The 10474-nt window shown below is 50.0% G+C and overlaps 6 protein-coding genes across 6 annotated transcripts; 3 read left to right on the top strand and 3 right to left on the bottom strand.

Moving 5' to 3' along the window:
- Nucleotides 1-54: 54 nt before the first annotated feature.
- Nucleotides 55-3667, bottom strand: BDV14DRAFT_167280 (replication factor C subunit 1). The gene is made up of 5 exons (XM_073767651.1): nt 3470-3667; nt 3372-3390; nt 3230-3317; nt 835-3173; nt 55-780 (listed from the first exon to the last, which is right to left on the bottom strand). Exons 1-5 carry the CDS (start codon nt 3554-3556, stop codon nt 146-148), a joined length of 3168 nt encoding a protein of 1055 aa, XP_073631505.1. The 5' UTR covers nt 3557-3667; the 3' UTR covers nt 55-145.
- A 104-nt stretch (nt 3668-3771) lies between these two features.
- On the top strand, nt 3772-5424 carry BDV14DRAFT_167278 (mitochondrial 54S ribosomal protein uL16m). Its single transcript, XM_073767650.1, has 3 exons — nt 3772-3951; nt 4007-4471; nt 4535-5424. The coding sequence occupies exons 1-3, from the start codon at nt 3894-3896 to the stop codon at nt 4705-4707; spliced, it is 696 nt and encodes a 231-aa protein (XP_073631504.1). The 5' UTR covers nt 3772-3893; the 3' UTR covers nt 4708-5424.
- Nucleotides 4534-5424, bottom strand: BDV14DRAFT_167273 (uncharacterized protein). The gene is made up of 4 exons (XM_073767649.1): nt 5228-5424; nt 5112-5167; nt 4907-5058; nt 4534-4812 (listed from the first exon to the last, which is right to left on the bottom strand). The coding sequence occupies exons 1-4, from the start codon at nt 5275-5277 to the stop codon at nt 4738-4740; spliced, it is 333 nt and encodes a 110-aa protein (XP_073631503.1). The 5' UTR covers nt 5278-5424; the 3' UTR covers nt 4534-4737.
- On the top strand, nt 5425-5883 carry BDV14DRAFT_167272 (uncharacterized protein). The gene has a single exon (XM_073767648.1). It carries the CDS (start codon nt 5496-5498, stop codon nt 5664-5666), a length of 171 nt encoding a protein of 56 aa, XP_073631502.1. The 5' UTR covers nt 5425-5495; the 3' UTR covers nt 5667-5883.
- Nucleotides 5884-5952: 69 nt separating this feature from the next.
- On the top strand, nt 5953-8395 carry BDV14DRAFT_211669 (Alpha/Beta hydrolase protein). The gene is made up of 8 exons (XM_073776140.1): nt 5953-6502; nt 6553-6630; nt 6692-6836; nt 6896-6914; nt 6970-7319; nt 7405-7476; nt 7548-7976; nt 8045-8395. Exons 1-8 carry the CDS (start codon nt 6095-6097, stop codon nt 8191-8193), a joined length of 1650 nt encoding a protein of 549 aa, XP_073631501.1. The 5' UTR covers nt 5953-6094; the 3' UTR covers nt 8194-8395.
- BDV14DRAFT_167270 (replication factor C subunit 5) lies at nt 8270-9899 on the bottom strand. Its single transcript, XM_073767647.1, has 6 exons — nt 9605-9899; nt 8919-9541; nt 8689-8857; nt 8523-8621; nt 8409-8464; nt 8270-8351 (listed from the first exon to the last, which is right to left on the bottom strand). Exons 1-6 carry the CDS (start codon nt 9689-9691, stop codon nt 8327-8329), a joined length of 1059 nt encoding a protein of 352 aa, XP_073631500.1. The 5' UTR covers nt 9692-9899; the 3' UTR covers nt 8270-8326.
- Between the last annotated feature and the right edge of the window lie 575 nt (nt 9900-10474).

Here is a 10474-nt window from a genome sequence, read left to right as displayed (position 1 = left end):
TATCCCGTGCTACGATTGCAGATCTAAAAGCACAGAGTCCTGGCTTCGCGAATTCACAGAATGTTTCCGCTTGATTATAATGTCTATGATACAAAGTCCTACATTCGCTGTAACTATATCCCATCAATGAGAGAGAACCCAAGCGTTAAGCCTTGGACTTTTTGCCTCGTGCCTTCTTAGGTTTTGGCGCGTCTTCGTTGTCGTCAATAAAATCATCTTCAGCGGCCTTCTTGGACTTTGCCTTGCCCTTCGCTGAGCCGCCGCCCTTTGCAGTACCCTTCTTTGCAGCAGTCTTTTTCGGTACCCGAATGAGCTTGTCCTTCTTGAGATCGATCTCTTCGTTCTCTTCATCGTCCTTGTTATCGTTCGCAAGAACTTCTTCATCATCCGACTCGTCAATGGCATCTTCAATATCAGGCTTCTCCTTCGGGCCCTTCTTGGGCGCCAGAACATTGCTAGCCTTCATATACGGTAGCGGGTGAGAGCGCTGATTGTAAAGACGTGTAAACGTAGCCTTGGTCTGCGTCTCCAGCTTGACCTTCGACTCATCCATTGGACCAAGCCCGAGTTCGACGAGCGCATCCCAGTCCTCCCGAGTCAGGAAGTAGCTGTCCATAAGGTCAATCACATCCTCAACGCCCTCTTTACCGTCGACCATCAACCGGTTAACGAGCTTGTCCCACAGCAGGGGTATGTACTGTTGCCGAACTTCGTGGCGGTCTCCGGATGCGCGGAGGCGCATGCGCCCTTGAATTTCTTTCACGTGTCGTGAGAGTTTCCCTAGACATAGTTAGTCACCATTAGAAGCCAGTAACCTCAGGACCAAAAGCATACCTTGTTTACTGTTCTGACCCAACCAGCTAGTGAATCCAGGACGCTCCATCATATTACCGTATGTGAAGCTGGCTGGTCGCACAAAACTGAACATAGCATGCGTTGGCATCAAACTCCATTGCTGCTGGCTACCGTGAATCATCCGGTCAACGAGGTCGCCATCACTAATACTTGAAGCCGCATTGTCCGCCAGCTCTAGCATCTTCATCTTATGCTCTTTGCCATCGTAGTTGTTGGCGCGGGTCGGTCTTGTTTTCAGGTAGTTCTCTTGGAGCATGAGGTAGCTGAACTCGTGATCGTTGAAATACAGCTCGGTCTTGTCGTTGAGTGTAGCTGTTGAGCTTGGCGAGAACATCTGAGGGCTCAGAATCTTGCCCACGATATCCCACGGCTTCAGGATGATGTGTTTCTCCCAAGCTTTCGACATCTGCTTCCCTTTGTCGAAGTCGAGGTTCGCGGTGTTCTGTTCAGCGGAGTCTAACCTGACAGCCGATAGCATGTTGATGACTTGACGAATATCTGCGTGCGTTCCCTCAATCAGACTGTCTAGAACCTGCGGCGGGATTTTCATCCCTTCACGGAAACAAATGGTCAGAAGACGGGCTCTAATTTGCTCAACAGTGGGCCGCCTGAATGCAATCTCAAAGGTCGTTCCATCGAAAGGCTTCATCTTCGGCAGTCGTCTTTCGTTGCAGATGAGAATAATTGGGATCTGGGTTTTCTTTGCTATGGCAGCCATTGCCCCAACGCCTCCTCGATCACCAGCGGACATTCCATCTACCTCGTCCATAATCAACACTAGATTCTTCTTCTTGCTTTCGACCTTCTTGTCAGCGGTTGAGAAGTAGCCTTGCAGCGAGGTGGTGTCTAGAATACCATGAAGACCAGTCTCGACAAGCTTCTTGCTTCTCGTGTCACTCGCATTGGATTCCACGATATCGTAGCCTTCGAGTTTCGCAACCAAATGCGCCGCCGTAGTTTTACCAATACCAGGGGGTCCGTGAATCATAACGGAGCGATAGGTACCAGATCCGTCTTTGCCTCCTTTCGCGAAGTTCAGTTTCGCGTTCTTTCTCCAATCTCTCAGCCACGTTTGAAGTTTTTGAACATTAGTCTGATTGCCGCACATCATAGTGAGAGATGTAGGGGCATATTTCGAAGTCCAGAGCAGATCATCAGGCCTGGTCTCCTTGGTTTCCTGGGTGCTCGGGGTATTGGTGCTGGCTGCTTTACGTTTCTCGGCCTCGCGTCTCTCTGCTTCCTTGCGCTTCTCTTCCCTGTCGATCTCGGCTGCCATTTGTCGAACTTTTTCTTCATCTGCCTTCTTCTTTGCTTCGTACTTTTCGGCCGCTATCCCATCGCCCCCGTTGGGGGGGAGACGTCGAATAAGCTCAAACAGCCCTTCTTCGTTGATAGTCTTGAGATTGAATTTCTGAATAGTGGCAAGTTTACTTGGTCCAGCGTCACTTCCGAGAACGACAAAACTCGTCTTCCCGCTGGGAGCTGTTGTTACTTTGCCACCGTACCTCTTGACGAGTGCCTGACCTTCATCGCGACCAAGGGTGTCCAGCACACCTGTGAAGACAAACGAAAGTCCGGCGAGACAGTTTTCAGCACCGGATGGAATTACGACATCACTTGACACAGGAGACCGTGATCTTTGTGCTCCAAACTGGAACTTTTTCTTGTCGTCTGTCTTTGGGGGAGGCGTAGGCGGCCTCACTGTGGGAATGCTGTCAAAGATATCCTGAATCTCTTTGTTCTCCGGCTGATCTTGTTTCGCAGCTGATGCTCTAGGCTTCTTTGCTTTTGTACCAGCGGTGGTTTTTTTTGGAGTCGATTCATTATCGTCGTCCTTGTCAACGGCTTCCGATTTCCGTTTGCGCTTTGGAGTGGCCGTAGCTTTCGTAGTTTTCTTAGGCGCGTCCTCCATTACCACGTCATCGTCAGAATCGTCCAAAGCAGAGCGCTTCTTGGGCGCTTGTCGACCACGAGCTCCATTGATGGGTTTCACAGGAAGATCAAAATCGTCATCCTCATCGTCGTCTTCCTCCTTGTAGTCGTCGTCTCCTTTGCCAGGCTTGTTAAACTCCGTCGCAAAAATATCATTATCGCCTAGCTTATCATCGTCGAGGAGTGGCTTTGCCGGTTTTGCGTCGCGGCGGGTGCTCGTTCGCTCCGTAGTCTTCTTGGTAGCTTTGGGACTCTCCGTCTTCGCAGCTTCACTCTTCGATGGTTCGGGGTCTTTGTTTGCGGATTTTGGCGGCCTTCCCCTCTTCTTACTTGAGGCGAAATAGTCTGATGCCGTTGTAGGCTCTCCTGCTGGCTCTTCTGGCTTCCTATGATAGCGCATTAGCCATCAAATGCTACATCTCAGGGCAGGATATGAGCATACGGTTTGCTTGAAGCTTTGGGCTTCGGGGCGGGTGCCTCTGTAGCTACAACATCATCCTCGTCACTATCATCAACCACTTTCCTGTTCCCTGCATCTAGTCAATAAAGCAGTTTAATTGTTGTAAATAGATCGTAGATCTTACGCTTGTTCCGGGTCGGCACCTGTGTTCACCAAGAATTAACAATAACTCATGCAAAGCGCACAGCGATTTTGTATCCGCAAACATAATAGGATACATACCTCTTTCTTCGCAGGCGGTTTTGCAGGAGACGAGTTGGAGCCTTGGCTCGACTTGCCACCAAAAAAGCTTCTGATATCGGCCGGCATGATGCTCACATCAAAAAAGGTCCAAATATGAAGAGAAGTTGACAAAAAGGCGAAGCCACCTGGCTGCCGGGTTTCTAGAATAAGGTCTCCAATTGACGATGGCTTGACCAGGCAACGCGACGCGCCTGCGTAGAGCTCCGCGCGAGGGAGCTTTACCACGCGATTAATTAGCTTACGTAAGAGCTCGCGGCGGGAGTCTGGTGGCACGTGCACTTGCCTTCTGAGTGCCGGACCGGAGAAATCTTCGGATGCAGGAGGCCGGTGCCAGAAAGTCTGCGGTCTTCAATGTCGCTTCACTCCGCAGAAGGCTCAGCGTCGTCCGTCGGAAGTCGTCAACATGAATTCACATCTCAGATTCCTGGCACGGCCAGCACTGGCTTCCTTCCAGCCTTCATGTGAGAATTGACTGCAACCTGCAAAAACTTATCTGCCACGCTAATGCGCATCCAGCATTAGGTCTCCGGGCTTCCATCCTCCCACTATCACGATGCTTCAGTACGACATCACCGGCCCTCGATTGGCTGACGCCCAAGCATGCCGAAATCTCGAAGTCGCCTAAGGGTCGCCCACATGTCGCTACCGGAGGTTCGTCGCGAGGCACGACGGTGGTGTGGGGAGATTACGGGCTACGGATGAAAGATCACGACCGCCGACTGCCGGCCGCTTCGCTCAAGATCGCGGAGGAGACCATTAAGAGACGTCTGAGAGGAATGAAGTACACATTATACAAGCGGGTCAGTGCCAACATTGGTGTTTACACCAAGGGTAATGAGCAGCGTATGGGTAAGGGTAAGGGTAAATTCGACTACTGGACTGCCAAGGTGCCGGTTAGCCGAATTGTTTTCGAACTCAAGGGCGACATTCACGAGAAGATTGCGAGGGAAGCTTTCCGTTTGGCAGGACACAAGTTGCCTGGTACGTTATTACCATGATGGAAAACGAAGCAGGCAGTAGGTTTCATTACTAAACTATGTACAGGTCTCTGGGAATTCGTGAACAAGGGCGATCCGCCGGTTGTTGGTATTACAAAGCTCGGACACGGTGTCACATTGGACAGCTTGAAGCGCGCTCGACGAGACCCGCCTCTTGGAGTTGGCAACATGCCCAACCCCCCGAAGTCCGCATCATCCAGCATGTCGCCATCGCAATAGAGCAGATATGTTTCCAGATTTCATCAATTTCTACGCGCCAACCCCAGAACCAGGCCCATAGCCTTGTTCCCTCCTAGACTTGGCAGCATCATCGTTAGTTTCGACCTTTATCATGTACATTACCGTCAGCTTCGGGCTCTCTTTGTTTGCCACATAAACATGTCACATATAGGAGTTTTATGAGGAAGGGAATATTTACCGGGCCACTGTTGGTATATCCGGATATGCCAGTCGTGCCCTCTCCGCGCTCGAGCTTATGCGCGAATCTAGCTTCGTCTCTTCTGTCTCTTGCCTCGGAATTGTCGTCCCCAATCTTCGTTTTCATCTCGCTCTTTGTGTGTGGGAGACCTCCTAGCAATGGGTTAGTCAGGTCAAGCAGTAGCCCTGGGGGAGGATGATACCACCTAACTGTCCGGTTTCTTTGGCTGGTGTTACGCTGAATTGCCGGACACCTTCATACCTAGATGATTGGTCAATAAATCAATGCAGAAACTAGGCCTATACGCTATAACAAGCTTACTGTGTTTGTTCACCACCAGGCTCGATATCCATGAGCTTTGAGTCGGACATTGTGGAATGTACGGAGTATGTTTCGTCGAGATAAGAAAGCTTGATCTTATGATGTGTGCTTTTCGATCGTGAAATTCGTGTTTGTTTGTAAAGTGTTGACGTTGAGCCCAGGTGCGCAGTTGCCGGTTAAATAGCGGCGATGGAAGTATGACGTTACTCCCGTCCTCGACCCTTGTAGGTCATGACAACATCCACCTCCTTCCATTCATAAAGGTACCATGGTGTCTCTTGGCGGCAGATCAGCTCAACGTTATGCCTTTCTGACTAATAGGAGCTTCATCTTCTACTTCCATACTAGTGTATCTTGTTCATGGCCTATGGGAACCCGAAAAGTTGACGTTTTCAAAGTACCGTTCAGCGGCATTGTTGGTGTTGACTGTGGGCCATGACAGGTAAATGATCTAATGATAGTGGTAATACAATAGTATAATCTGTTTATCGTTCGCTCCTCGGTTCAAGATCAGTCGGTACCTGCGTCTGAGCTTCGGCAGTTGCTTTCATTCCCTCAAAGCGGCCGTGGGGACACAGCAGAACCATAGGCATCCAAATAATAAGTTCTCGCTGATCTTATACACGTCTCCCAAAGCTCTTTACTCTGTATTCGGGCAATTATGCCCCCGCAAAACAATATCCGGGGGTGGGGACACCACGGTGTTGGGTGATCGTGGGGACAGTGGAGAGCGTTGTAGCAAGAGGCATAATATACAAAGGCTTGTCAAGCTTCTCAACGGGTTAGGTACCAGGAAGCCTTTGGGGTCACCTTGGTTCTCTGGCACGCTCACTTCAAGGTCAAAAGGAATCGATTGTGGCCGCGACAATGCGCCTCAAGACAGGATGGTTGTTACTTTTGCCTCTTTTTCTGCGGAAGATCCATGCATCCATTGACCAGAGCTCTTCTGTCTCTGTCGAAATTCGAAATGGTACAGTAATCGGTATCAACGACGAATCCAGCCAGGTCCAGCGCTTTCTGGGTATACCCTATGCTCAATCACCAGTGGGCGATCTTCGACTTCGGCAATCTATACCATTGAATACAACGTTCGGCGCCTTAAAGACGCTGTCCTTCGGCCCAGCATGCTATGGGCCTGACCTAGATTCGAACCCCAATTCAAGCGAGGACTGCCTAACGTTGAATATCTGGCGCGGCTCTAGGCAAAATGGGCCGGATGCGCTCAAGCCAGTGATGGTTTGGTTCTATGGCGGAGGTCTGCAGACTGGGTACACGGTTCGTGAATCCTGGTTTCTTGAAAGGAGAAAGCCAGTTGATCAAAGTAGGCAGATCCAAGATTCGAAGGGACTAATATAGTTCGCATATCGGCGGACATCGGGAAAGAGATTTTACTTGTCTCAGTGGTATGCCTCTATGGGTTTTAAATTAGAGGCGAAGGACCAGCTGCTGATTGGGCTTTCATAGAACTATCGACTCGGACCACTTGGCTTCCTGAATGGACAGCAAATGGCGGACCTTGACTTGCTTAACCTCGGCATGCTGGACCAGCGGTTGGCGTTGCACTGGATTCAGGAAAACATAGCTGCGTTTGGGGGCGATCCAGGCAAAGGTAAGATTGACACCAAGGCTCAACTCCCATTACCTTGTAATAGGACTGACAACTTGTAGTGACCATAGCTGGCGAGTCGTTAGTCAGAAGGATCTTGCATGCGGAGAGCCGGAAGCCCTAACCAGCATCGCAGCGCCGGAGCAGTGTCAGTCTATTCCCACACAATGGCCTATGGTGGCCGAGACGACAACCTGTTCCGAGCAGGGATACTAGAAAGCGGCGGTTCCTTTCCTCTGACGTACGCGAATACTTCGTCCTTCCAAGAGACATTTGACAGCTTGATCACCAGTACCACCTGCACATCAGTCGCCAACGCCTCAACAGCCCAGCAACTCGATTGCATTCGACAACTGCCAATTGAGACTTTTCTCTCAAGTGTAGGATCAAGCACGGGGCAGTCAATCGATGGGGGTTTCACGCAGACCTCGTTACAATTCGCATTGGAGGCGGGAAAATATGTCAAGGTTGCTACTATTGTTGGAAGTACGTATCATATCTATTCTCATGCATTGAGGGGACCAAGCACCTGCATAGGCCTAGCAAGCAGCTAAAATTTATACCACCACAGCAAACACAGACGAAGGCACCAATTCTGCCCCAACAGGCGTAAATACCACAGAGCAGCTTTGGGGCCCTCTCGGTATGTGCTCTACCTTGAGCAAGGTTCACACCATAAGAGCAACCAAGGCCCTAACAACACCTTATACACAGCCGACGGCTTCCACCGCCCCGTAACCCTTCCAAACAAGACCGTCGCCGACCTTCTATACTTCTACCCAGATGCGCCTGAATACGGCTGCCCCTACAACACCGGCAATATACCCCTAACCCCAGGAACGCTCGACAAAAAAGCATGTTCGATCTTTGGTGGCATTGTACAGATCGCACCAGCGCGCATGATCACGCAAACGCTGAGCAGGAACAGTAAAGACGGGGACCCTCCAATCTATCGGTACAGATTCAACCATCTGCCCTCGGATACTGAGGGGGAAGATATGGCGGCAGGAGTTGGGACAGGCGTGGAACAGGGCTATGTTTTTTCTAATTTGGTTCCTGAGCATCCGTGGGATCAGGCGCTTGCGGAACAGGTTAGTAGGGTTTGGGTTTCGTTTGTACATGGGTTGAATCCGAATTTTGAGGGTGAGTCGATTGACTATGCACCACAATGACTCTGGGATTCGTCGCTAATATGTACGTGGCCATGGCAGATAGCACGCTTCCCAAATGGCCTCAGTATGGGGATGATGGCAAGAGCATGGTCTTCAGCGGGTATGGATCGAGTATTGAAGAGGACAACTATCGTGCTGAAGCGGTGGATTATATTATTGAGAATGTGTTGCCGTACGGCGCGCTTTGAGCGTCGTATTGAAAAGGGTCTTGAAACCTCATTTTCTTGAAGTACAAAGACGGGAGTATTACGCATCGGGCAAAGCAGGAAGCATTAGTAGTTCGTTCATTAATCTTATCTGTGAGTATGCTAGCCTAAGAACCTAAAAGTCCATTCCCATCAGGTATCTGCAAGCAGATGGTTAGCGGGCTTGTCCTTGATTATGCAGGAGAGAAAATACGAACCCTTCGTAAATGCGCATGAACTTCGCAACGAACGCCTCGAGGTGGAAGATTACTTTCTATTATTGTGTTAGCACTGACCTCATGGATGTTAAGGTAAGAGCAGGCGTTTCTTACACTGCCCTGTGTAATTCTGTGCTCGTAGAAAGCAGACCACTTGATGACGTCTGGTTTCAGGGTATCGTCGACTTGGGCGATCAATTTGAAGGTTAGGGTCTAGATAGCGCATGGTAGGTTAGCTCGTGTATAATTATTCTGTGCTGTTGGATGAGGATGGACATACCTTGAGGATTGTTGTTGCGGGAATGCAGTGTGTCAAGAGGTCATATAACCTTGCCCGGACTTGTAGCAGTCGAGCCGGTGAGCGCTCTTCGAGAATCTCCTTCGCGACCAGCGTGATGAGTGCTTCCCAGTCTGGTGGTGGGATGTGTGTGGTATCTGATACTTTCTCACTGCAGCGAATTACTTAGTTTCCTCTTTGCGCATAAAGAAGAAAAAGAGAAGGAGACCAACCTCTGAGCATAAATAGCCTCAAACATCAACAACGCCCTTCTCAAATTCCGTCCACTCTCCTTCGCGATCCTCTTATTCAACCCCGGCGCCTCGCCCCACCCCTCCCGCGTCGCCGCATTGCCCAAAACAGCACAAATATCCTCCTCACTCGGCGCCGCAACCCTAACCAGCAACGTCCGCGACCGAATCGGCGCAATGATATTACTCGTGCTGTTTGCGAGCAGAATCAATCGCAGACTAGGACTATATTTCTCCATCGTGCGTCTCAGTGCAGCTTGCGCATCACGCGTTAAATGGTCCGCCTCATTGATAACGACGACCTTGAATCGTTGCTTCGCTGCGAGATCGACTTGTTGCGTTTGTGCGATCTCCTTCAATAGTTCTTGAACGACGACGCGGTCGTAGTTTCCTACATCTGAGGGCGTGATTTCGAGGTGGTAGACTGAGGAGACTATATTGAATTCGAGCTTGCGGTTGCTGGTCGTTTGGAAGACGCGGTTGTCGATCTTGATTTTTTCGACGCCGGGGCCGTACAATTCTTTCAATGTTGCGATTGTGCGTGTCTTTTTGCCGGCACCGGAGGGGCCATACATGAGGAGGTGTGGGAAATCGCCGCTTTGGGCCTGATGAACATATGGTGTTAGCTGGGCTTTGGTAACTTTGAGATAGGTAGGCTAGTTTCTTACCAGGGATCTTAGACGGGCGGAGAGGTCATGGTGATATGAGAGAGTGTCGAGGGATCGTGGACGGTGTTTGTCGACGAGAAGAGCCATATTGTTGACTGGTGTGCTTGAGCTGAACAATTGATATGCGTTGGCGAGGGTATCGCAGCTCTTGTTGCAGATAGGTAGCTCAGGACCACGAAATTCGGAGCTGGACGCGTTGGCGTGACGCGAGCTTAATTGGCAATTATGCTGCTTACTAAGTTATGCATGTATGACTTTGTGCATGCATAAAAACGGTCGCACCCACGTGGCTGGGACGAACGTGAGATCGAGATACGAACATTCCTTATTGTCTGGACAGGACATTGGCAATTGGCCTCCGACTTTAACTGCATCTACAGGCTGCTCCCGGTAATACCGTGTTCTTCGTATCGACATCGTCGTCAATCTGAGGCTAGGACGGTTGCTCCATCAACGATCGTCGATAAGCTAGCACTCCACTACACCAAGATCATCGATAAGCATTCAACAGGCTTGTCAAGATGCTGAATCTGACTTGGGTGCGTTGACATCTAGGCACCTAGTTATTGATTTGCCATGTTCTGCTAAGCCTCAGAGGTATCCAGAGATAGGCAGAAGTATCCCAAAATAGAGTGGCTGTCGGTACAGTGGCGGAGTCCTCATGTAGACGGTAATTATAGAGACAGCTCTGGTCTGCTTGTCATTGTGCTGGATCCACGGTTCGTTGACACTGGAATGCGAAACACCAGTTCTGTCTATGTATGTAATAGCTAGAGCAAAATGGAGTATCTGTCTGGCATACAAAACAGAAGAGTGAAGAGAGAGGTACCTTAATGGTGGGTCTTATTGGGCGTTGTGTCTTTGCTCTTT

This window comes from Aspergillus stella-maris, assembly GCF_047715825.1.
Source record: "Aspergillus stella-maris strain CBS 113639 unplaced genomic scaffold BDV14scaffold_8, whole genome shotgun sequence".
Lineage (NCBI taxonomy): Eukaryota > Fungi > Ascomycota > Eurotiomycetes > Eurotiales > Aspergillaceae > Aspergillus > Aspergillus stella-maris.
Note: the sequence above shows the minus strand (reverse complement) of the source record. Positions and strands in the feature narration are given on the sequence as shown.